Below are 26288 nucleotides of genomic sequence, written 5' to 3'. Positions count from 1 at the left end.
ATGATGATTTTGAGTAATTCTTAACTCATTAAACAGTCACCCTAAGGGATAACATGCAATAACCAGCCCAGTTCAAGTCACCCACATGCTTCCCAGTAATAAAGCCACCCCCCTCCCCCCGGGCTGTAAGCGCCTTGGGAGGACCGACAGGAAAACTTTGTTCACACGGCGTGAGTCTGGGACATAGAAACCCTCAGGAACTCTCTCTCTCATCAAATCAATGCTGCACTTCCTTAAATGGCCTTTAACTGGGTGCCACCCAAACTTGACCTCCCTCTGCGCGTCTTTGGCAACGTCTTGTTAAATTGCATCTTTACCCTCAGCTGGTTTATCATCATTTTCCAGATTCCTCCACACTTTCTTCCTAACAAGGCCGGTTGGTCCCTTTGTCTAAGATTCATGTCACATTGCTAAGCACAGAAAACGAAGGAACCTGTATTCTCTCTCCTCCTGGTGCATGAATTAGTTCTGTAAACCACACAGAATAGCATACCTCAGGCCTATAAAATGCTAATCAGTGCCCTGACTGGTGTGGCTCAGTGGGTTGGGGGTCCTCCCGCAAAGTGAAAGGCCACTGGTTCGATCCCCGGTCAGGGCACAACCAATTGATGTTTCTCTCTCACAGGGATGTTTCTCTCTCCCTTTCTCTTCCCCCCTCTTTAAAAATAAACAAAATCCTTTTTAAAAATAAAAGAAATAAAATTTCAATCAGTAAGTCTCCTTTAATGAAAACAGACTAACCCACCTGATCACCGGAAGGGACGGGGCGTGATGGGGTTCGGGTGTCCATGCGTAACCCCTCAGTGAGCCCTCTCCGCTCCTGCCAGGGTCCCCGCCACTCCTCCTGGACAGCCAAGCTCCCTGACGCCGCCCGCCCCTCCCCCACATCCTTCCCTGCCGCTGCTGCCTGCCCAGCCAGTGCTCCAGGGCCTCAGCCTGGTCCCTTCTGGCTGCGCAGGGGCCCTGACCCCAGCCCCCAGAATGGCAGCTGCCCACTTCAGGAGACACTTAAACCCCCGCCAACGAAGCCAGTTTGAAGAATTACTGGCCTGCCTCTCCCCTAATTTCCTCCACCCAAAAATGTCCTTTCTCTCTACACCTGGGGTGACCGTAAACCACGGGCTGCTACTTCTTAGCTGTCTGGGATTGTTGGTTTTAGTTAATTCAGTTTACATTTTTCCTGTCTCCTTTCACTCACCTTAGCACAAATGACTACACTCCATTGCTACGACCCCCCTAAAGCTGAAGGTCTGCGGACTCTTAAGGCCTTGGTGGGCATGGACCACCCCCACGTGGTCGGGGGGCTCATCAGAAACGCAGAATCTCAGTCCCAACCCCAGACTGCTAAGAGAGCATCCGAATGTTAACAAGATGGCCAGGGGATCTGCACACAGCAAAACGTGAGAGCCGGTGGCCCAAGGGACACAGACAGGTGACAGAAGGGACGCTGTCCAAAGGAAACAGCGCGGTTTGGTGCACTGTCCTTTCTCTGAGGATCAATATCATTTGCTGGGTGCCCAAAGCCTGCATCCCTCCCTCTTTCTGAATCAGAAACTAAAGCTACCACAGGGCCCAGTTGCAGGTCCCTTTTCAGATCTGATTGTCTCCGTCTGTCATGGAGGAAGGGGCTGGCTCTTCCTGGAGAGAAATATTTTAAATATTATTAAATATTATTTGTATCCTACTGTAGTTCCGATATAATATTCGGCATGCCATGAAAGGATTCAAGATCTGTGGACAAGCCAGAAAACATGCCTTGTGGTCGATACAGAAAAGAGGCTGTAGAAGCAGATCCAGGCACAGCTTAGAAGCTGAAATTGCCAAAGTGGGATACGAAATACCTGTGATATAAAAGCGTTAAAAGAGCTCATGGAAAGCAACGCAAGAGGCAATGAAGAGAAGGGGGATTTCAACAAAGTAGTTGAAACCAGAAAAAAAGAACCATTTGGAAATGCTAGAAATGAAAAAACACAGTATTGAGAATAAATTCCTTAGATGACTCAACAGCAGAGGAAACTGAGCATCTGACAGGGTTTGGGCTCATTTCAAACCACCCCCCCAACATACATGTAAATAGTGTCCCAGAAATAAGAGAAGAGGGACAACGTGGCAGCTTTATTGGCTAGGACGTACCAAGGAAGATGGAAAATATCAGCTCCCAGAACCCAGAAACTCACAGACCCCGCGCAGAACAAATACAGAGAAACCACACCTAACAACTCACAGCCGAACCGCTGAGAAGCTTTGCTGGCTGCTAAATCTGAGAAGCCATCCGGCGCGGGAAAGACACACATACAAGGGACTGATGGTACAAGGAACAGGTGACTTTTCATTGGCCTCTGTGGAGGCCAGAAGACAACAGATCTTCCGAGGGATAAGAGAAAAGCCCAGGCCAACCATAATTCCATCCCCGCTGAGAAATCTGCTTCCAAAATGAGGAGGAAATAGAGGCATTTTCAGGCAGACAGAAGTTGGAGGACATCGCTTCCAGGGGACCAACATGACAAGGAAAGTGAACAAAAATCGTTGCGACTGAGCAGAGAGGACCCCAGAAGGAAACCCTGCTCTGCGGGGGACGTGAAAAAGACCAGCAACAGTGACCAAGTGGGCCAACGTTAAAGACCTTTTAAAAGTGATGTATCCACATCTGTAACGGTCTCTCTGTGGATAATATTTTAAAAGACTATTGACTGTCTAAAGAACCACCACATCATCTACGTGGAGAAATAAAATGTAAGATAAGCGCTAAAGGGGGGAGGGGCGAAGGAGAATTATATTGCTGGAGGCCCCGGCACATCCATAAAGTTGTATAATAGTATTTTCGACCGACTGTTTGCAGGTAGACTAGGATGACAGAAAGATGCGCGGCATAACGTACAGAGCCAGGGTTCCCAAAGTATGGTCCCCAGACACAGCAGCTGCCACATCAGAGATGACAACTCTTGACCTCTATCACCAGCCTGCAGAACTGGCCGCACTCTGGAGGAAGGGCCCAGAAATCCATTGGAACACAACCTCCAGCAGTTCCTACTGCACGTTAAGTCTAAGAACCACTGCCCTAGAACCAAAACCTGCATGTACCACAGAGAAGGAGACCTAAAAACAGCAGCTAAAATGCAATGATGAAAAGTTGTGATACTTCCAGTCAAGATGGCAGCGTAGGGAAGCCTGGCTCACCTCTGCACAACCACATCAAAATTACAACTCTAATCCAGAACCACCATCACTCAGAGCTGTCAGAAATCAAGCTGAATGGAAGTCTGACAGCCGCAGAATCCAACCGCATCCATCCAGACTGGTAGGAGGGGCGCAGATGCGGAGCCAGGCTGGTCCCTCACCCACGTGTGGTGGGTAAATATTCGGGAGGGACATCTCGGGAGTGAGGAGTCCCAGCCCCACACCAGGTCCCCCAGCCCAGGGTTCCAGGGCCAGGAAGATAAGTCCCCACAACTTCTGGCCACAAAAACCAGCAGGGATTGAGTTAGTGGAAGAAGCTTCTAGAGCCCCAAGCAGTTCCCCTTAAAGAACCCACACACGGACTCACCTGCTCAGACTCACTCCCTCTGAGCCCCAGCACTGGGGTAGCAGCTTGAAAGGCCCCAGCGGTGCACAGGGAGGAACTGAAGTGTCTGGCATCAAGGCGAGCAGAGGCCATTGTCCCTTTTATGAACTCTCCCCCCACAAAGCTGGCAAACGGGTGCCATATCTGAGACTCCATCAACCTGGCTAACACTCTGACCCACCCTGGAGATCCCCAGAGACTCTGCCCCACCCAACTTACAGGCCCACCCAAGTTGCTTCTCCATGTGTATGGCTGGTCTTGGCTCCTGCTTCACAACTTCCTAAATCCTCTCAAACAAGCAACAGCCGGCCTCAGTGAGCCCCAGGCCCGGCACTAGCAGCAGCCAGCCTAGATTCACAGCTTGGCTTTTTCTGGGAATCTCCACATAGAAGCCAGCTCAGATTACTTTAGACCTCAGGCAGGTGCCCGGGGCAAAACACAGGTGGGGGCTGACCTTGGCCTGCACCACCCAGGAAACCCCAGGGCCAGAGCACCCAGTGGACAGCTACAGACCACGTCAGAGCACCAGCGCCCTGTCCCTGCTCAGCTGGTCCTCCACGGAGGGCGGAGGGTGGTGGTCAGTGGTCACGGCCAGTCCTTGCAGCTGACTGTCCTGGGTAAATGCCTCCCATTGATCTGCTAATAGCAACCAAGGCTCAGCTACAAGAGGAGGGTATACTCGGCCCACACAAAGGATGCACTTCAATTACCCAGTTTGGGTGATGGGTGTGCTGTGCCACTGGACCCTACAGGACACCTACTACATGAGGCCACTCTACCAAGACACAGAATCAAAGCAGCTCTACCTAATACACAGAAACAAACACAGGGAGGCTGCCAAAACAAGGAGACAAAGAAACATGGCCCAAATGAAAGAACAGATCCAAACTCCAGAAAAACAGCTAATAAAATGGAGATAAGCAATCTATCAGCTGCAGAGTTCAAAACACTGATTATAAATATGCTCAAGGAACTTAGTGAGGACCTCAGCAGCATAAAAAGATGCAGTTAAGAACAAAGGATACACTAATTGAAATAAAGAACAATTTACAGGAAACAACAGTAGAGTGGGTGAAGCCAAGAATCAAATCAATGACTGGAACACAAGGAAGCAAAAAACAACCAATCAGAATTTTAAAAGAAAAAAGAATCCAAAAAAATAAGGATAGTGTAAGTAGCCTCTGGGACAACTTCAGAAGGTCCAACATTCGCATCATAGGGGTCCCAGAAGGAGAAGAGAAAGAGGAAGAACTTAGAACTCTATTTGAAAAAATAATGAAAGAAAACTTCCCTGATTTGGTGAAGGAGATAAACATGCAAGTCCAGGAAGCACAGAGAGTCCCAAACAAGATGGATGCAAAGAGGCCCACTCCAAGACACATCATAATTCAAATGCCAAAGGTCAAAGATAAAGAATGTTAAAAGTAGCAAGAGAAAAGAAGTTACAGGGCAGGTCCCATCAGACTGTCAGAAACTTTGCAGGCTAGAAGGGATTGGCAGGAAATATTCAAAGTCATGAAAAGCAGGGACCTACAGCCAGGATTGCTCTACCCAGCAAAGCTAACATTTAGAATAGAAGGGCAGATAAAGAGCTTCCCAGACAAGAAAAAAACTTAAGGGGTTCACCATCACCAAACCATTATTATATGAAATGTTAAAGGAACTCATTTAAGAAAAAGGTCAAAACTATGAACAATAAAATGGCAAAAAAATACAAATCTATTAACAATCGAATCTAAAAAAACAAACTAAGCAAACAAGAAGAATAGAGACAGAATCGTGGATACAAAGAGCGTTTTGATGGCTGCCAGCTGGGGGGTGGGGGTGGGGGATGGGCGAAGAGGTGAGGGGACTGAGAAGCACAAACAGGCAGTCACAGAGTAGCCGCGGGGACGTTAAGGACTGCACAGGGAAGGGAGCAACCAGAGAACTTCTACACATGACCCATGGACATGAGCAATGGTGGGGGGACTGCCTGAGGGAGTGGGGGTGCTGAGTGGAGGGAGGAAAAGGGGGGAAAATCAGGACAATTGTAATAGTATAATCAATAAAATGTAATAAAAAATAAATAACAAAAAAAAATGAAATTGCAATACACCCAAAAGAAGGCAGGAAAGTGGGTGCAGAATCGAAGAATAAATGAAATAAGTAGAAAGTAAATACCAAGATGGGAGATTTAAACCCCACCATATTAATAATTACCTCGACTATAAATATATTAAACCCTCCAATGAAAAAGCAGAGATTGTCAGGTTGACATAAAAGCAAGATCCAACAATATGCTTTTTACAAATACACAATTCAAATACGAAGACACAGGTTGGAAGCCCAGGAGCAGAAAAGTTAACTATAGTGCGCAAACCCTAAGTTTAAAAAAAGCAAACGTGGTTATCAAAGTAGACTTTAGATTATGATTGATCCTAAGTGTGTATAAACTAAGAATAGAGTCCAAAATGCATAAGGCAAAAACTGACAGAAATGGACAAAATCTGCCCTCCTGGTGGGACAGATTTAATAAACACTCCTGTGTTAGCAGTAATCGGCCATTGCGACCAAAAAGTCAGCAAAGAGATACATTTGAATAGCATTCTCCACCAGCTTAGCACAATCAACCTCATTCAACATTGCAGAACACACATTCTTTCACACCTACATGGAACACTCGTCAAGACAGGCTATATTCTGGGCAAGGAAAGATGTCTTAATAAGTGTCAAAAAGTTAAAACCTACGGAGTACATATTCTGACCCAAGAGGAATAAATTAAGACTCAATGATAAAAAGATACCTCACAGAACACACCTCTTGGGACAGTTAAAATAAAAAGTAGCGACAATTCCAAAGGCTGGGAGGTCTCTCACACGTTGCAATGGGGAGCTGCCCTGGCACCTCATTGGTCAGTTTCAGAAAGAGCACAACTAGAAAATATCAGAATGCACATATCAAGGAGAAGTATCGTTTCGCGGAATTTTTTTTCTGGAATGCAAGTGGTCAGTGATTACTCGGGAGCATGAATGAGAGGGTAGAGGTTGCTCATTGCTATGGCCCAGACTTTGCATGTGTGTGTGTGTGTGTGTGTGTGTATAGTCATGAAATAACATGTATTTCTGACTGTGAGCCGGAATAAACAATATTTGAGGCTCTCTCTCATTTTACTAGGGATGGATATGCAGCCAACAAATGTAAAAGTTTTTTGGATTTCAGAGGGCTTCATAATACATTTAACAATATTAAAATTATGTTGATTTATGTGTCTTTTCTGGAGACATATTTTAAAGGGAAATGATTTGCCTAATCTTGACTTTGAAACCAAATTCTCTAAAGTTGCATCAAAATAAAATATTTTGGGCCCTGGCTGGTGTGGCTCAGTGGACTGAGTGCCGGCCTGCGAACCAGGGGGGCGCTGGTTCAATTCCCAGTCCGGGCACGTGCCTGGGTTGCGGGCCGGGTCCCCGGTTGGGGGCGTGTGAGAGGCAGCCACACACTGATGTTTCTCTCCCGCTCTTCCTTATTCCATTCCCCTCTTTCTAAAAATAAATAAAAAATAAAGCCTTTTTCAGAAATAAATAAGTAAATAAAATGTATTTGGGGACCATACATAGAAAGCATCCCCATGAATTCTAACAGCTGGGATAAGTGCATTAGGATACACAGGGGGTTTTTTTGTTTTTTTGTTTTTTTAAGTTCATCAGAGTACTATTGGCAATAGCTTAAAATCCAAACTATTCTGCAGTGCTTTAAACTCCTCTAAAGAAACTTGTTTTATAATCAATAAATCCTCTACACAATAAATCTTCATTAGCACTTGCTAATTTCACCAGTTAAAGCCATGTCAGCCAACTCTAAAGAGGAGTGAAATAGTGACAAGAATTACCATGGCAATGTTAGGTGGGGTCATACAGGATGAACTCTCTCTGAGTCCGTTAGGAAATTAAGGGGTTAAACAAAGTTTGCAGGTTGCATGAACAGGCAAAAAATGATCTCTGGGCAAGAGAGGTGTGGGTATGTGCAGGGGGGCTGTAACATCAACAGGAGAGACTCTTCCCCACACCCCGTGCCAGCCCAGCAAAATTCTGAGCCCGCTAGGGAAGAAAAGAAGCCCCAGTCCTTCCGTTACAGTCGAATGAGCAGCAGAGGGGAAGTAAAGGCAGGGTCCCCGGCATTGCAACCTAAAATGAACTAAACAGACGAGGTTACACCCGCTCACCCAGCAGGCCCGGGCCCGGTCTGATTGCACTCCCAGGAGCTCCACCGTCCCAGGGACACTGTGTTAGCGCGGGGAAGAGGAAGGTCCTTGGGAGTCTACGTGTCCCTTCCACTCTGTGGGAAGGAAAGCCAAGGCCCGAAAGATGGCGGGAAAGGGCCCATGGGGCCAAGGAAAAGAAGCCCATTCACAATGGGTAGTCACGCCCGATCCTGGAAAGCTGGCTCCGCCCTAACCTGTCAATCAATAAGTAACTTCTTCACTTTCCTCATCCCACCAACTACATTAGGTCCTCAAAACAAAGGACTCTCTCCCTAGGCGCCCTGGCCCTCTGCACCCTGGCCTCTGGCCACCCTGTGGTGAGCTGGCCACCCCTTTTGGCCGCCCTCGCTGTGGCTCTCCCATTCGCTAATGGGCGTGCTGATTGTAATTCTTCACTGCGTCTGCAGGAAGCTCCAGGGTTTCTCTGATAACACTTCCCTTGTACAGAACATGTTCTCCACGCTTAGAGGAGACAGAACAGAGGGAGGGCTGTACAACGCCGGGACTGCCCAGCACGGAGGGACACTGTAGTGCTCCGCGCTCCGGTGCACAGCCCCAGAGGGGGTCTGTCATGGGCAGGGAGAGCCGCTGCCCCCGGGGCTGAGCAGCACCCAACGGCACAGCCCTGCCGGGCAGCCACGCCGCGTGACGGAGAACAAGCTCTGGAGCCCAGCAAACCTGGGTGAGTGTCTAAGTCTTATGCCAGGGTGCGTGCCCGGGGCGGGTTATTTAACCTCCCTGCGCCTCGGCTGCCCTAGGACCTAGTTCAGTGCCTGGCACCTAGTGGCTCTCCATCGGCGTGTGTGAAATAAATGTAAAACGGAGCCTCATAAGATGAGGAGCACATGAAGGAACAGGCAGCCTTCACATACAGTCTAAACACAGGCACACGGTAAGCACTGAGCAACTACCTACAAGAGGTGACAAATGCAGCGTTTTAAGGACCTCAGGATGGAAAGGTGCATGCTGGGAAGGAATTATTTTGTTTAATAAACTATCGAGAGAAGCAAAACATAAAAATAATACTGTCTGGATACAACAGAACTTTGGTAAAATGGGTGTAAGTCTTGAAGCTTGAGAGTCCATTTGGAACAAATAAAAATAGGAAATGTGTGTATTTTGTTATTTCCAATCGTAGGTCAGTTGAGGGCAAGAGGTATTGATAGCTTCCACAATTCTAAGAATGATACTGTCATGAGCCCTGACCCAGGGAAGCGGAGAAGCCTGGGCTCACTCCTGGGAAGGGGGGGGGCGCTGGGGGACACGTGTTCCTCCCTCCCCACAGTGCTAACTTCCTGGGCGAACTGCGGTTCTGACGCAGTCATGACGACTCTTCACCCCTTATGGGAGTCGCCCAGTGAAGCAGGTCACCCCGGATGGGAAGCAGAAACCCGGGACGGACTGCAGTCGCCCCCACGGCCGGCGCTCGGCCGCCCACCACCTCCCAGCAGGAAGTGTCGGAGCGACGGCTGCGACCGCCGAGCCGGCAGAAGTACATTCCAGGGGGGAGGGGGGAGCCGCTGAGCCCCCCAGGGAGGGCCTGCCAGTCAGCAGTTAGAAAAGCAGGCATTTCTCACCCTTGCTAATGAGCTCGACGCTCGTGAAACACAAACAGGAAGCGGGAGCTCTCCAAAGCGCCCTGGAGGAAGTCCACTCCCAGTTCGCTCAGCGCGCAACACCCAGGTCTCCAGGTTGCCAAGGTCACTGCCGTTTAAGATGACACACACACCCGGTCGCGCGCGCGCACACGCCCCCGAGGTCCGTCTGCGCCCAGCCCTTTTTGTGGCCCTTCCCCCAGCCAGGTCGCGGGGCCGCGGTGACCGACCCGGGCGCTGGGAAAGGCGGACAGTCATCTCTCAACTCCCCGGCGGCGGCGGGGCAGCGCAGAGGTCAGCGAGACCCCCGCCAGGCCTCGTCTTAGTCATGAGTTTCCCCCGGGCCCCTCCTCCGGCTGCAGCTGCGGGGCGCGCGCCGCGGCCCCGGCCTTTCCGCCGGCCCCCAGCTCCCGGCTGAGCGAGAAGGTCACCGAGACCGGACTTTTCCGGGGGAGGGGGAGGAGGCGAAGTAGGGGCCTGGCTGGGGTGGCAAAGACCCAGGGCGTGCGGAGGCCTTTCTGCCCACGGCTTCTCCCCTCCTCCCCTACCCAGGCATCTCAGTTCGTAGAAAATAAAATTAAAAAACAAAACCACAAAACCGCAACAAAAAAAAAAAAAAAAAAAAAGCCTTGTATTTTTTTTCCTCTGCCAGCCAGTGGCCCCGATATAATTTTCCCAGGCTGCCTTCCCCTCGTTTCCCAATCTGCCCGACTCCCAGAGGTTCCTATAAATTCTGGACAGAGTCTGTGCTTGACGTCCCCGCGTCTCTGCCACGGGCACAGCGTCGCGCACAGAGGAGGGGGCTCCAAAAACCGTGTGAGCTGAGTGAATGCTAGGATTCACGGTGGCGGACACAGACCTCTCGCGTCCCTCTCCGCCCCCTCCCCCGATCTGCGCGCAGACCGCACACAGCGCCGCCAAGGTCCTGGCAGGCGCGAAGATGGCCGGCCCGGCGGGCACACCGCGTCCCGGCTCTCGGTCCCGGGGCCGCGCACAGGGCCGTGCACAGGGCCGGCGGCGCTGCGGCCAGAGCCCCGGCCACGTGAAGCGTCCCGCCCCAGCAGCTGCAGGACAGGCGTCCCCCGCCGCGGTTGTGTAACGCTGCAGCTGGAGGGGAGGCGACCCGGGCGCCCTGCTCGGGAGGGGGCAGAGGGCGGACGAAAAGCAGGGCGCCGCGCCCGGTGTCTCTCCGTGCTTGAATAGCGAAGTGGGGGTGGGGGCGCGGGGGCACCCAGGGGCGTGCGCACGTGGGAGCCCGCGACCCGTAGGATGTGCCCGCCAGCCGGGCTCGGGGGAGCGGGGGCCGCCGCGCACACCCCCGGCGGTCAGGTGCGCGCAGCGTGCTCGCCGGCGGCCTCGGCTGCCCTGCGCTTGGCCGCCAGCCCGCTTCCCATGGGGTGACATCCGCCCCGCCCCTCGGCCCCTCCCACGGCGGGCAATTCCTGGACGCCAGGCAGTGGCGTGGGGGCAGGGAAGCCGGGACGGGAAGAAAACCCAGCCTCTGGGGAAGGCAGGGGGCCCGGCGACTCCCTCCGCTGCGCGCCGGTTCCCGCGAGCGGCCAGGCGGGGGAGGAGGAAGAGGGCTGGGCCGGAGCGAGCAAGGGGATATTCCTCTCCCGGCTTGAGTCAGACGCTGGCGGGTCCGTCCTCCTCCGTCCCCTCCCAGGAGACGGGAACTTACTTCATTTCCCTGGGGCAGGTTCGCCCACGTTACCGCCCACCCCTTGGCTCCCCCTCCGGCTTCCGCGCCCCCTACCCGGCTGGGCAGGACCCTGGCCGCGTTGCCACCCCCTCTTCGGGGAAAGGCAGCCGCACCGCAAACACCTGGGGGCCGGGGGAGAGGGTGGGGGCCCCTCGGAGCAGCGAGAGCGTTGTCCAACACGTGAGACTCATGTGATGAAGCCGGGGGAGGGCGGGCAGGTCGCTCCTTCCCTCCCCGGCAGCGGCCAGACGTGCCTGGAGTCACAGGGTAGAACACGTAGCTCCAACCCACCCACTCGCTCCCATTTAACCCAGCCCGCAGCCGCTCCATTACTCCGCCGCTCGTCCCCCGGCCCCCGCCCTAGCCGCCCCCCCCGCGCTCCCTCCCGCCTCCCCGCCCGCCCCACTTCTCATTCACTTGGCTCGCACGGCGCAGAAGGCACAGGGAGCACACACCGCCAGGCTGTGCGCAGAGCGGGAGCCAGAGGCCGCCGAGACACTATGCACGCCCCCAACTGAATCAGCAGCACCTCGAAGCCGCAGCTCCCGGCAGCCCAGCGGGTTTCGGGGAGCTCAGACCCAGAGGAAGCCCTGCGGAGAGAGCTCCGAGGCCGCCTCCAGGACAGTCCTCACCCGACGCTCTTCTGCAGACAGGAGCGCTCAGTGGCCCCGGCTCGCCGTGCCATGGAGCGGATCCCCAGCGCGCAGCCGCCCCCCGCCTGCCTGCCCAAGGCGCCAGTGCGAGAGCCCGGAGACCTACCAGGGTAAGTGGGCGCCCCTGGCCCCTCAAGCCTCAACTCCAACCCTGCGTTCCGCACCGATCTCGACTTGGAGCAGCTCCGGGAGCCTCCGGGGGTTCTTGCCCGCCAGGCTCTGCAGCCGGGGCGCACGCAAACTCACGACCTTTCCTGGCCCCTCTCCCTGCAGGATGGATTTTGCCCACATGTACCAAGTGTACAAGTCGAGGCGGGGAATGAAGCGGAGCGAAGACAGCAAGGTAAGAGCCCCGCGCGCCTCTGGGGACCCCAGCCCCTAGCACGCCATGAGTTTCCAAGAAAAGTTTTCTCGCTCTGAGGCTGGAGGGGTTATGCAAGGTGCGGGCTCAGCGCCGCTACCGAGTGGCTTGGAGAAGCAGGGACAGGAGGTGGTGGTTCTGGGTGTGATTCTGCTGCGCCCCCCGGACTCTTCTTGCACCGCGGGGCGGGGAGGAGGGGGCTTCCCTCCCCCTTCCCCCGGCGCCCACCGCCTCCGCGTGCGCCTTGCAGGAGACCTACAAACTGCCGCACCGGCTCATCGAGAAGAAGAGACGTGACCGCATTAACGAGTGCATCGCCCAGCTGAAGGATCTCCTCCCCGAACATCTCAAACTTACAGTAAGTGAGAAGCTGGCGGCGCTCCCAGCCGGCTCCCCTGCCCGGAGGGCGGGTGGGGGTCACTAGCCGCCTGCAGGTCCCGCGCGGAACTGCAGAGCAGAGCGCTGGGTCCCAGCCAGGGTGGCTCTGTTTGGGGGCACCCTTCCCCAGTGCTGGTATTTTCTGGCAGCCTCATGCAAATAAGGTGAGAACCGCTTGGGCTTCTCCAAGTTGGCTCGGACGTCAGCCGGCCTGCCTTTTCCTGGGGTTTAGACTTTCCCTTCTGGTGGTCTTCAGGGTGTTTGAGTTCTCCTGACTTGAGTAAGCCAGCACTCAGATTGTCCTCCCTCCTTTTTCTCCTTTTTTTTTTTTTTTTTTTTTTTCTTAAAAGGACTTGTTTTGGTATGTGATTTTCACGCCCTGCCCTTGCTTGGCAGTAGCCAACAGCTTACTAGCTTGGCAGCCTTCGGTGGGGGAAAGGAAAAAAAGTAGTATTTGAGGAGGAAGCAAGCTGAAAGCCTGGATGAGCTGGGAGTTACGAAAGGGTGTCCGGAAAGAAGCAGGGAAAGCCTCCCGGCTGCCAGACGCGGCCGAGGTCCCTCCTCTGGTTGACAGGGCAGCAGAGGCAGAGAAATGTTAACTCGGATTCCCCTGAGTCAAGTCAGCCTCGGCTGCCGGAGAGGTGACCTGCCAAAGCCTTTTCCTAAGGCGGCAGCGGCTTCCAAAACCCCTCCACACATAGGGGGCCCCCCTTTTGTAGGCTTTGATGAGGAATACGTATTTTTTTAAGTCTATAAATTGAGGATTAAATGTAGCCAACCAGGAAAAGCCAGCTCTTTTTTTTTTTTTTTCCCTTTTAGAGGCGTTTCTCATTGCTAATAAGTGTCCCAGAGGTGGGACCTGTCTGAGCTCACTGCTGACGGAGGTTCTTTTCATTCCAGACTTTGGGTCACTTGGAGAAAGCAGTGGTCCTTGAACTCACCTTGAAGCACGTGAAGGCCCTGACAACCCTCATTGATCAGCAGCAGCAGAAAATCATGGCCCTGCAGAGCGGCTTGCAAGCCGGTGAGTGCCTGCGTCTGGCTGGCGTCTCGGGAGAGTTCTAGCACAAACAGAGCCCGTGGGCCCGACATCTGCTCCCAGAAACATTGTTGCACCGAACAGCGTGTGCACAGTCGTTGGGGGAGATGCCGTGTTATCGTTCCTAAAATGTCAGGCTTTTCCTGTGGAATGCTGCTGTGTGCCACCTGGCAGGAATACCTATTAGTCAGGTGATAAAATATTGCTGTGGCATCTTGGCTTAAGGTTTCTGGGTTCTGGGCGTTCCGCCCCCTCCCTTTTAAAGTGGCAAGACACCTATAATTTGCCTCGTGGGAGTTTTACAGTTGGGTTCTCAGCCCTCTTTCATTGGCGAGGGAAGCTCGGGTATGCCCCCACTGTCTTCCTGTTTCTCTGCTTCCTCGTGGCGCGGTGTGTGGTAGGATCCGGGCCGGGTGGCAGGGGAGTTTTTCCCGCATTTCCTGTGGTTCCCTGAATAGCCACTAGGTATCTTGGTGAATTACACAACCTCACGAAACCACTGGAGTTTCATCATTCATTCCAGAGAATCACACTCACCTTCAAACCATCTCGTTTCACTGCTTCCAGATAATTCTGTACAGACTGGGGAGCAGCTCTCCTGCCCACTCCCTCATCCCGTTCCCCTCTGCCCCCCTTGCCAGGACTGGGGGGGTGGGGGGGGGGATGAGGATCCCAGATCCCTAGCACACGCTGCTGCCAGGCTCCTCCCTGAAAACAGAGAGAGAGAGGATCCCACCTCATTTCTTGGGGGTCGTGGATCAAATACACAGAAAAGGCTTAGAAAGAGCCTCTCCGTTTACAGATGACAGCGTGAGTGTCCTGTGTATGTCACTGAAAACAAGGTTACCTTAGGTGATGTCGTCCTTCATTCTTCCTCCCATTTTATGGCCATCTGGCCTCTGCGCATCTTGCAGACTGCCGTTCTGCAAACGGACTCTCCAATCTATAAACGAACCAGGACATCCATTGCTGTGTCACTTACCATGAAAACCTACAAATTCAGCAAGAGGGGAAATAGTTTGTCTCTGTTGATCATGGTCTATTTCTGTGATGAGACCATATTTTATTATTTCTTATACTTTTTCATACAATCCACATTTTCTCTGGCAGCTTTACTTTCGGAGTCAGGAACACACATGAGCAAATGTAGTAACAAAAAGTAAGCTCGTGGCCTGGGCACGTCGGGGTCCAGGGCCACCTCGGACCCCCTGAAACGCCTCGCTTTGTTCGCCTCTGTGTCCATCCAGGCGAGCTGTCGGGGAGAAGCGTGGAAGCCGGTCAGGAGATGTTCTGCTCAGGGTTCCAGACGTGTGCCCGCGAGGTGCTGCAGTACCTGGCCAAGCAGGAGCACACCCGGGACGTGAAGTCTGCGCAGCTGGTTGCCCACCTGCACCGGGTGGTCTCGGAGCTGCTGCAGGGGGGCGCGGCCAGGAAGGCGTCGGAGCCGGCTCCCAGGGCCACAGACTTCAAGGAGAAGCCCAGCGCCCTGGCCGCGGGCTGCGAAGGCCCTGGGAAGAACTGCGTGCCCGTCATCCAGCGGACTTCCACTCACTCCTGCGGGGAGCAGAGCGGCAGCGACACGGACACCGACAGCGGCTACGGGGGCGAGTCGGAGAAGGGGGACCCCCGCGGCGAGCCGCCGTACCTCCAAGGCGACCGCGGACGCCGGCTCCCCGCAGGAGAAAGGCTCGGAGCTATCAAACAAGAATCCGAAGAGCCCCCCACCAAAAGGAGCAGGATGCAGCTCTCCGATGACGAAGGCCACTTCCCTGGCAGCGAGGGCATGGGCTCCCCCCCATTCCTGGGCCCGCACCCGCACCAGCCCCCCTTCTGCCTGCCCTTCTACCTGATCCCACCCACCGCGACGGCCTACCTGCCCATGCTGGAGAAGTGCTGGTACCCCACCTCCGTCCCCCTCCTGTACCCAGGCCTCAACGCCTCCGCCGCCGCCCTGTCCAGCTTCATGAACCCGGACAAGATCCCGGGCCCCTTGCTGGTGCCCCAGAGACTCCCTTCTCCCTTGCCACCCCACCCGGCTAGCGACTCCTCAGCCCTGCTCCAAGCCCTGAAGCAGATCCCCCCTCTAAACTTAGAAACCAAAGACTAAACTCTTTAGGGGCTCCTGCTGCTTCGCTTCCCACTCTCCTTTCTTCCCTCCACCCCCCCCCCCAAAAAAAAAGTGTGTGCGTGCAGCAAGATGGTTCCGGGGTGAGTGCCGGTCAGTCGGGGCCCCGAGGCAGCAGTCAGGGTGTGTGTGCTGTGCGTTGGTTTAGGGCGGGAGAGCTCCTTCTGGCCTAGGGGAGACGCGAAGGATTGCCCACCGTCAGGAGCTTTAGGGGGACAGAAGCAGACAGACCTCTGGGCTTTTCCCCACCAGAGAGGAGCCAGCCCCCTGTGATGTGCATCAGCTGGATTTTCAAAGGCTTCACAGCCTTGTTGTGTGAGTCAGTTCTCACTTTGGGAGCCAGGTCTGTGGCTTTGAGAAAAAGGTACTTTCAAAAGAGGGCTTTCCAAAGCGCTGTTCCCAGCCAGCTCCTCTGACCCCACCCTTCTCCCCCGTCCTGTCGCGGTGACTCACCCCCAGGGAGAGCGCAGCCAGGCGGAGCTGTCTGCAGAGCAGGGAGGTAGTGGCACTGGCCTAGCACGCAGTGGTTTGGGGAGACGGCAGCAGGCCTGCTCCCCACCGCTGCCTCGATGAACCAAGAGAACATAGTTCCCTCCTCGGGCTTTGGCAGTCACTTGCTTGCCGGGGAACTGGAGAGGGCCCCCTGGACAAGCCCAGCTGCCGGGGGGTGAGGGAGGAGTTCCCGGGCACCTGTTTCCAGGTGTCACCTAGAAACAGAATAGCCGCCCAGGGAACCAAACCAGGGTCTGAGAGAGGCAGACGCCGGAGGTCTGAGCGCCCCGAAGTGCACCAAGCTGAGTAACAAATTGCTACTTTCAATACGCAAAGCTAGACCCGGTTTTCAGCTCTACCCCAAAGCCCCTGCCACCAAGCTTGGCTTCTCAAGGGCCCGGCGACCCTTTAACGAGATCCCTCCTATAGGCTGATTCCCCTCGCCTGATGGCATATGGAGTGTCCTTATTGCTGAAAAGGATTCTGTCTCCAAAGAAGTTTTATTTTTGGTTCCAAGTACGTCCTGTTTTCTGATTTGTCCAGCCAGCCCTGCACCAGCTTTTCAAAATGCACTATGCCTGGTCCCCGATTGTGTTCTAACTCTTTCTCTTCCTGTTTTTATTTTGGTATAAAGTCGTTGCCTTTATTTGTAAAACTGTTATAACTATATATTATATAAATATATTAAAAAGGAAGCTGTTTCAGATGTTTATTTGTATAATTACTTGATCTATAAGGTGAGAAAAATGAATGTATTCCTGTTTTTGAAGAGAAGAAGAATTTTTTTCTCTAGGGAGAGGTACAGTGTTTATATTTTGGAGCCTTCCTGAAGGTGTGAAATTGTAAATATTTTTATCGATGACTCAATGTTACGTAGTTGTTTAAAGCACTTAATAAAATAATCCTTTTCCTGTGGAAGAGAAAGATGGTCTCCTGCATTTTGTCAGATGTCAGCGCGACCCCACGAAGTGGCCGTTCCCTGCGCTCCCCTCTGTCTGAAGGAAACGAGTTAGTCTTGGTGTCTTGTTTGTCAGCCTCGTCTTCGGTCGGACAGAGCAAGCTTAGTTTAGGAGGTAAATATTTAAGTGTGTGGTTTTTTTTTAAACTAACCTTTGCTAAAGGCTTGCAATCACCTGTACCTCCTTCCATAGTCAAGCCCAAAGGACGTTTTTCTCCGGGTCTGCCTGGGTTCTGGTTCTCAGAACCTGACAGAGAAATCCAAGAAGGGAACCGTGGGCCTTGGTGTCTCGGGGGCTTGGTGGAGGGGCGGGCTCGCAGAGGAAAGGCTTCGTGGGTTGTTACGCAACGATGTGGCAGCGGCTCTTTGCCCAGGCAGCCCAGATCGTTCAAGTCCAGCGAAGTCTAACGGATTTGCCGTATCCTGCCTTATAGCTGCTGAAGGCCACATCCCGTGATTACGTTCTACGTCCTTCCTGGACTTCCTCTGCATGGGTGGGTCTCTGCGGAACGAGTACCGGTGTTCCTTTGTCAAGCGCGCTTATGAAAAAGAAAAACTCCGTGGGCGAAGGAGTGGGAAATGACAGGTCGCATGTGGGAGCCTCCACCGTCTCCTTCCCAGAGGTGTCCCGGTGTTTCCTGGGGGCTGGCACCCGCTCGCCACACCCCAGACCCCACAGTGTCCCCAGCTTCCGGAACCCTCTGCTGTTGGATCCCAGGCAGGAAACCTGCCCGGGCAGTAATCAGCCAGGCAAAGGCCCCACCTGCCTTCATGACCGTTGGCTTCAAATGTCACCTTCCCTGTTTCCTACGAGCCAGCAGGCGACAGTGGATAATTGCCCGGCTCCTGTGAGGTGCAGAGGGCAGGACCCAGAAGGGACAATCGTCCCCAGGCAGCACGGTGTTCTGGAAGGAGCCCTGGACCAGGGAAGAGGCAGGAGATGAACTGGTGGGCTCATCAGCTGACTGGTGTCTGTCACCGCCCGTGGTGACATGTCTGCTTTTAACTAGAAAAGAAAGGGTCCAGGAAAAGAAAGGATCCTGAGCCCGCTCTCATGTCCGCAGGCGCGTAGCCAGACCTGTAAGTTCCTCTTTCTCCCAGGACCCTGGGGCCGGCTTCCAGGTCTCCTGCCTGACAGGCACCCATGAATCGCCCGACCTGTGTTAGGTCAAAACCTGAACAAGCCAAGTTCATCCTGGGGATGGAGCTCGGAGTGGAAACCAAGAGCAAGCTCGTTTTGCATGCCCCTGTCTCCTGGGCCATGACTCAAGGACGAGCTGCGGGGCAGAAGGAAGTGGTTGGAGCGACCTGCACTAAAAAAAGTTTTGAGGGTTCAACACATAGTCAACGGAGAGTCCCCTGCTGCCGCGGCCCCGTCAAACACCCCTCAAGAGGCAGCTGTCTCTCTCCCTCCTTGCTGCTTCTAGTTTGCCCTTGACCTTCCTCCAGCTGAGTCGCAGCAGGTTCCAAGTGGCTCAGAGGGAGATGGGGACAAAGAGGACCTCTGTTTCAAAAGGGGTGTGTGAGCATGAGGGGGCGAAGCACTGGTGCAGGGCCCAGGAGAGGTGGCAGCAGGCAGGGGAGCGGAGGCCGGGGACCTGGCGGCATTCAGACAGGGCGTGACCCGAGGGCCTGCCGGGGATGGTCTCACCCGGCGCTGACCTGACTCGCCTGTTGACACAACGTCACGTTTCCGACTGCAGCCCTTTCATGTGCAGCCCGAGGCTAAATGCGGCTGCCGGTTCCTGGAAGCAGACGTGCCTGGCACCGCGTCAGCAGAAACCTGATCCCCCGGGGAAGCTGGGCACGGCCGCCCACGGGATCACTGGGCCCCCAGAATAGGGCCCGGCAGCGCCTGCTCACGCCCAGCAGGAGGGAACCCGAGTGCTCGCCTGCCCACAGAGGTGGGGTAGGGAGCTGGGTTTGGGCAGGGCATGGGATGAGGGCCTAATGAACTAGAAGCTTCCCACAGGCCGTCGCTCATTACTGAAGCCTAATAACCTAGAAGTACCATATGAGTACTATTATAATTCACATTTTGCAGATGAATAAAAGCAGGCTCAGAGAGGGAAGGTAATTTGCCCAAGGTCACACAGCTTTGGAGTCCCTGACCCATTTGTGGGATGGTGACTACGTTGCATTGTAGCTCTCCTCAACAGGATCCAGGTGACGGCTTTCACTGAGTCTGGCTAATAATAATAATAATAATAATAATACCAATACAACCACCACTCTTAACAGCAAACACAGCAGTATCGCTATTTGCCAGGCACTCTTCAAAGCACTTCCACGCTCAGTAAATTTTCACAGCAACTGCATGAGGTAGATGGAATTAATGTTCCCCTTACGTGGTTAACGAAATGTAGGCACAGAGAGGTTAAGTAACTTGCATAAGGTCACACAGCTCCAGCCATGAATTGGACTTTAAACCTTGGTAACTTGGCTCCAGAGTCTACATGCTCAACTACAAAACCACTCCGCCCTGCTCCTTACATAACAGTCACGGTAAAAGTAGGAATAATTGCAACCGTTACTACCGTATGTTGAACACTCTCCCTATGCCAGGCACCGTTAAGCACCTTATGTGAATTACCTCTACTTCCTGTAGCACCTGTGAAGGGCACGTGTTAGCGTTTTCCAGGTGAGAAAGCTGGAGCTCAGAGAGGGAAGCACGTGGGAAGGATGGGCCCGCCCTTGGTAGGCTATCTCCATGAACGCTCAAACCAGCCCTGCAGAGAGCAGGGGGAGCTGAAGCCCAGCTCTTCATTTGCCTCCTTACCGAGGGCCCGCACCCCACGCCATGGTTGAAGGTGGGCTCCTCTTCTAGCTGAAGAGCTAACCCCACAGGACCATCCCGGGCAGGAGGGCCCTGCAGGTTTACAGGCTGAGAAGCCCAGTCTGGGTTGGCGGAAATGCCATATCGGAGTGTGTGGGGTGGGGTGGGCGTGGGGGCCTGCTTTTCTCACATTTCTCTGAAGGTTGGAAGAGGGGCAGGGAGAGGGTTCTGGGGCAGCATCTACAGGGGGGGTGGGGCATGCAGTTCTGTAGGGGGGGCGGGCGGAGGAAGACAGGTGGGGGAGGAGGGCGGGGAGGGGAGGGAGAGATGAGATAGAGTTTCGGGGTGGAAGGGGCCCCGGGCTAGCCCCTGCACCGCCTGTCCCTCCCAGGCCCTTCGGCCACCCCCACCCTGGCCAGCTCCCCAGTTTGGCCGTGTCCCCAGGACTGGCTGGTGAAGGGTAAGCAAGAGGCCGCCCGGCTCCGTGGAGGAGGGCCAGTGTCTCAGGTTGGAGCTTGAACAGCGGCCAGTTTTCTCCTGGGGCCTCCGGATCCCACTGCGAGGCTCCCAGAGACAGAGTGTGTTGCGTTCCCAAGTGGTTTCATATAAATACTATGTGTTAACCGGATCAGCGTGTTCTCCCGGGACCCAGAGGTCCCTGAGGCGCCACGTGATATGGGGGCGGGGGGCTCTGGGCGTGTCACCCCCGTCAGCGGGAGCGGCTTCCTTTTCCTCTGCCTTAGGCACTGCACGGTTTGTTTGAACATGAACCCCAGTGCTAACGCACGCCACAGACGTGTTTGGGAGGCACCGGGCTATGGCCCCTTCCCCGCCTCGGTCTCCGGGACCCAGAGGGAAGCTGAGGCCACTCAAAGCCACCCCCACCCCCTGTTTATCCCAAGCCATCTGTTTGGCCGACTACCGCAGCAGAACATGAGCCGGCGAAGCCTCTCCCATTGGCTGAGAAAGCCACCAACACACTTGTCTCGGCCGGCCACCCAGTCTTGTGATGTGGCTGGATTTGGGCCCAGGGGTTCCTTCCGCTATAGACGGGCCCCTCCCTTCCAGAAGGAATCTTAGCAAAGACGCTGAGGTGGGGACATCGGGGGTGAATCGCCGGGCTGCTAGGTAGGGGGTTCAGCCTGAGGCTGTGACCACAGTGATGGGGACAGCCAGCCCCTGCTACACCTGAGTCCCAGGCCTGCTCCCCCACCTTTCCCCCACCTCTGAGGGGGGAAAGGCAAGACACCTGCGCTCATTTATTTGTTGGGAGAACAAATGTGGTTTTTGAAGCCGCTTATGGATGGTGCATGGGGGTAGGAGTTATTTATGCAAAGGTCTCTGCGGAATTCAAATAGGGGGGAAATTAGTCCCTCCCCCCGCCAAAAAATGTATCTTTTGTAACATTTTCATCACAATACCTGATATTTTTGTATCTTTTTTTTACTATGGAGAATGTAAAACTACAAAGTAGACAGGCAGAAACAACAAAAAGAAACATAACCCAATTTAAAAATGGGCTGAAGGTCTGAGCAGACGTTTCTCTAAAGAAGACACCCCACTGGCTGGGAGGCGCATGAAATGGTGCTCAGCATCCTCAGTGATCAGGGAAACACAGATCAAAACCACAGGGAAGTGGGTGCCCCTCCACGCCCACCTGGACGGCTGCAACGGGGGAAAAACAGAACGGAAAGTAAGTGTCGTGGCGGCTCTGGAGAATCCAGAACCTTCTTCAGACATGGCTGGTGGGGCTGGAAAGGGGCTCAGCTGCCATGGAAAACGGTTTGGAGGGGCCTCGAAAAGTTACACAGCGTCACCACGCAAGCCCGCCGTTCCCCTCCAAGGTATGTGTCCAGGAGCCTCGAGAACAGGGCCTCCCAGGCCTCACAGCGCTGTGGTCGCCGATGGAAACAGCCGGGATGTTCACCCGCAGACAAACGGAAAAGCAAAACATGCTCCCTCAGACAACAGGCCAAAGAGACACGAAGGGCCGATACGTGCTTCCACGGGGACGCACCCCGAAAACCTGACACTCGGTAGAAGAAGCCAAACACAAAAAGTCACACTCCCGGCAGTGGGGTTGCGGAGTCAGCAACGTGAGCCTCGGTCATTCCGAGGGCCGTCACCAGGCTGCTGTTCCCGGGGCAGGGATGGTTCCTAGCCCCTGAGCAATCCAGGAGCACTGCCTGGCTGGGGGGGCAGTTTGCAAGAGGTGTCGGAGGTCTTGGAGCGTGTGCGTTTCAGAGGGCGGAAATCCACTTGCCAGGAGCCATCCGAAGGGGGTTATTAATCAGGTTAGCAAAGACATCTCCAGGTCAGCCTTGGTTTTCCAAAAACAAGAATCAAAAAAATGGCCTGAAAGACTCTGAGTAATTTACGGTCTGGGCAAATGCTGGAACGCCAAATAATGCCAATCATGTCCGGAAAGCGTATTTATTGTGTATTTATTGTTAAGTGGGGAAAGGCTAGGCCACAAAACAGGATGTTCAGAATGATCCTATTTTAAACTAAAGAACAGCGTGCCCCCGGCCTCAGTTGCCACACCTGTAAAGTGGGAACGTAATATCAGCTCATGGAGCTGTCATGAGGATCAGATGAGTTAGAATGTCCAAGATGCTCCAACCAGTCTCTGGCACCGAGCAAGCGCCCGATGAGCTGAAAATCCATGTCGTCATCATCATTGTTAACTATATATATTATTGCTGCATAAAAAAAAAAAGCGTTCTGGCAGACAGACAATGCAACACAGTTTTAAGCATCTTAGAAGGACTTGAGTTACTGGTTGGTTTTTTTGTTTGTTTGTTTTTTGAGAATTTGTGCTTGTTCATGTTTTCCTCCTGCTCTTTGTTGTTGCTGTTGTTTTAATTTTACAATGAACGTGTGTGGTCCCTGCACTGGGTGCTCTGTCACGAAGGGCCAAAGCCAGGATGAGGAGGGGATTCTGAGGCAGCCTTGGAAGTGGGGCTCAGCAGAACCCAGGACAGGATGTGGGGAGAAAGGGCAGCAGGCCGTCAGGGCTGCCAAGTCAGCCCTGGGCGGGGCCCGTCCTCCCCGCTAGGCGGAGGGCGACTCCCTGCAGCCGGCAAGTGGAAGCGTCTGGGGAGCTCTCCCTGCCCACAGGATCGGGCCTCAGCGGGGACGTCCACACGCAGAGAGATCGCGTAACAAGAAGGTGCAAGGCCACGCGGCAGGCCACGAGAGCCTTCAGAGGGGTTTTCAGCTCACTCTGTGCTGGGTCCCTCGTTCCCATCCCGAGACAGAGTAGAAATTCAGTCGGTGTTTCCTGAAAGAATGGGTAAATCTAGGCTTCCTTGTGTGACCTTGGCAACATGCCTTCCCCTTCCCGAATCTCAGGTTCCTCCTCCACCAAATGGGGTGTTTGTGATCTTCCAGAGACGGCTGGGGGTCTGAAGAGAAGCATCGGTGCGGGGAGTGCAGCCCCGAGCCCACGGCAGGTGCCCGGCAGGTGCCCGGCAGGTGCTGGGTGAATGATTGCGGAGCGCTCACTAGACTGTGAATGACATACCTTCTTCCCTGGAAGAAGCTCTGTAGGGGATAAAGGGAGAAGCTGGAAGGCAGCTAGCATGCCTACCAGGCTCTGCCAAGTGCTGTGCCCGGCACTCTGCATATGGTATCTTGTGTAATTTCCATTTTACATGGACAGAGGCTGAGATTCAGTGAGACCCAGTGACTTACCCAAGGTCACACAGCAAGCCCTGGATGTCACTGTAGACAATGGCACAAGGAGGGAAGAGGGTCGGGGGAGTCCCCTGGAGACAAACTCACACTCTGAGGCCAGTGCTGAGTCACCCAGTGGGCAGGCCACTGTGCTTGGTGCACTAGGAAAGCGGGCCCCCCACTCCCTTCCATCCCCCTCAAAGTGGCTTTGGGATGGCTCAGAGAAAAGCATTAAGCTCTCATGAAGAAAATCAAGACCTTATCGGGTTTCTCCACATCCAGTTCTAATGTTGTTTTCTGTTCTCATTTCCTAGGGGGGGGAGACCAGAACATCCCCGCCTCGGGTCATTAAGGCTTCTCTCTCGCCCACCCTGGGCCTGCGCAGACCTTCCCCAGCCCCTGCTGGGCCAGGCGCCCAACCTTGGACGGGAGGGAGGACAGAGCCCCACCCCAGCGCACCCACAGCTTCCTTCTGGCCCCCCTCGGCGGCCTGCGGGCGTTCCCCAGGGCGGGGCCCCCTCCCTGACTGTGGTTTCCCACGGGCCAGCCTCTCAGACAAGGCCCTCACTGTCCAGGCATGTCCCCAGCCACCGGCTCACGTCCCAGCCAGCCCAGGCCTGTTGCAATGAGTCAGCCTTTCACTGGGGAAAAACTCAGTGACTGGCCTGCAAGTCACTTTTTCCAGCTTGGCCCCCGTCCTGGGCCAAGCGTCGGGAGGCCTTCATGTCTCCCTTGGAGACTCGCTGCCTGTGAGGAGTTCCCGAGGGGTCCCGGGAAGCAGGGACCTGGCCTTGTGAGAGGAGCAGGTTGAGTTGCTGAGCCAGGCAAAGGTCCCTTGACACGTCGCCCTGGACTCCCCAGCCTCCCCCGAGGGAAAGGACAGGCCACAAGGGTTCGGCACGCATCGTCCCCCAAGTGAGCCCAGACCGGCCTCTGCAGGAGGGGCGTCCCCAGCAGGCCACCCTGTCTTCTTTTGCAGGCCTGCTGGCTTGGCGCCCGGGGGCCTGGAGCTTGGGGCCCACTTGGCCCCCTACCAGCTAGAGTGCGTTCCTGAAAGACGATGCTCCCCCGGGCGGGCGCTGTCACCTGCAGTGAACCTGCCCCCTCCCCCCAGCTCGGTGCCAGGGGTCCGATTTCAGAGCCGTTCACCTCACCGTCCCTCCTGACTCCCCTCCGCCATCCCTGAGGTTGGCACAGCTGCCCCTGCCTGCGGGGCCCAGACGGATCCTCCCAGCATGACGAGGCAGAGGTGGTGACCAGTAGTCAAAGGGTGTCGGGCAAGGGTGTGTGAGGGCAGGCTGACCCGGGGTGGACCCTGGAGCACATTCTTTCTCTCAGGAGGAAACACTGCCTCTCGGCCTCCATGGCCCCTGCTTAGAACTCCTCTTCCTCTCTGTGCTTAGCAGAGAGACCAGTGGAGTCTACATCATTCACTCGCTAGCTCAAGCTTTTTACCCAAGTAGGAGCCGCAGCAAATGTGAAGAAAGAGCATCGAGGGAGGCAGCAGGGCTGGGTGCGGTCTGCGGTGTTCAGGGACAACTGCCAATGGGATGGATCAGAAGCAGCTATCTGGTGGGGGTGGGGAAGGGGCAAGAATGGTGCACCCCCCAAAACACACTGAAGTCCTAACACCGCAATACGTCCAACTGTGACCTTATTGGGGTCTCTACAGCAACCACTGTTACCATGGGATCCTTAGGGCAGTGGGCACTCACCTACTGTGACAGGTGTCCTCAGGAAAAGGGGATGTTTGGGCAGAGCTGTGCACACAGGGAGAGCGTCACGTGACCTTGGAGGCAGAGGTCAGAGTGGCACAGCTATCAGACAAGTACATCTGACAACCAGCAAACTCCAGAGCTGGCGGGGGATGGGGGTGGGGGCGGGGGAGGGATCTGGGGCAGCGGCCCCTCCTCCCAGCCTCAGAAGGAATCCACCTGCCGACCCCTGAATCTCAGACTTGAGACCATACATTTCTGTTCTAAGTCACCCCGTTTGTGGTCCTTTGTTACAGCAACCCCAGCAAATGAACGGAGGATTCCAGACGGAACAGCACACGCAAAGAGGGCAGGGGTGCTGTTGGAAACCCCTTTCCCTCTCCCGAGAGGTGAGTGAGTGGGCCCGTGCGGGGCCGTTCGGGGTTTTCTTGTGGAGATGAGGCCTGGAGCCTTTAACCCCGAGAGGGAACCATAAGACATCACCGGGCCGCGGCCTGGAGGCTGGTTTGCCTGACCTTGGGCACGTTGCTTTCTGTCTTCCGTCTCTTCTCCGGGACAGTCCGGGACCACAGAACCAGTGTGTCTGATGTCGCCATCCGGTGTGTGATGGGCAGGGTGAGAGGGGAAAGAAGAATGAAAACAGCACTCGACGCTATTTTCATGCCGACGGAACCTGGGGACAGGCCTGATGTTCGAGCAGGCTAAGTGCTGAGGGCAGTGAGCGGACCGCGGCGGACCTTCTCAGGGGCTGCAGTGGGACCCTCCCTGGCGGGGTCCTGGTACCTGAGTAGGACCCCTAGTGGCAGGCTCTGTGGGGCACAACTCCACCCCAGCTGCCCCCACCCGCTGATTTTGCAGGGGAGTAAACACATGACCCAGGCGGGACCAATCCGAATTTTCCCTGGATTGTTTGGCTGGAATCTAAGAAAGAAAATTCCGTTTCCCTCTGAGGGAACAGGATGGTCTTGGTGGCCATGTTTCTGGCCGCGCAGAGGGAGCTGGTTGAGGGA

At 54.8% G+C, this 26288-nt stretch overlaps 1 protein-coding gene and 1 long non-coding RNA gene across 2 annotated transcripts in view; one reads left to right on the top strand and one right to left on the bottom strand.

The window, feature by feature from the left end:
• Positions 1-12830, bottom strand: part of LOC150005536 (uncharacterized) — a 61155-nt gene extending 48325 nt beyond the window's left edge. Inside the window, exon 1 of the long non-coding RNA XR_016512457.1 lies at positions 12475-12830. This is a non-coding gene — a long non-coding RNA (uncharacterized LOC150005536). The remainder of the gene's footprint in view (positions 1-12474) is intronic.
• BHLHE40 (basic helix-loop-helix family member e40) lies at positions 11506-15701 on the top strand. Its single transcript, XM_090284860.1, has 5 exons — positions 11506-11866; positions 12030-12099; positions 12368-12475; positions 13396-13519; positions 14782-15701. Exons 1-5 carry the CDS (start codon positions 11787-11789, stop codon positions 15639-15641), a joined length of 1242 nt encoding a protein of 413 aa, XP_090140986.1. The 5' UTR covers positions 11506-11786; the 3' UTR covers positions 15642-15701.
• Positions 15702-26288: the final 10587 nt, after the last annotated feature.

The sequence above is a fragment of the Furipterus horrens genome, unplaced genomic scaffold (assembly GCF_987537825.1).
Source record: "Furipterus horrens unplaced genomic scaffold, mFurHor1.1.pri manual_scaffold_7, whole genome shotgun sequence".
Classification (NCBI taxonomy): domain Eukaryota; kingdom Metazoa; phylum Chordata; class Mammalia; order Chiroptera; family Furipteridae; genus Furipterus; species Furipterus horrens.
Note: the sequence above shows the minus strand (reverse complement) of the source record. Positions and strands in the feature narration are given on the sequence as shown.

Coding starts and splice junctions, on each gene's coding strand:
- BHLHE40 (XM_090284860.1), top strand. CDS start 11,787: ATGGAGCGGATCCCCAGCGCGCAGCCGCCCCCCGCCTGCCTGCCCAAG. Junction 12,100..12,367: donor AGCGGAGCGAAGACAGCAAG/GTAAGAGCCCCG, acceptor TGCGCCTTGCAG/GAGACCTACAAACTGCCGCA. Junction 13,520..14,781: donor GCAGAGCGGCTTGCAAGCCG/GTGAGTGCCTGC, acceptor GTGTCCATCCAG/GCGAGCTGTCGGGGAGAAGC.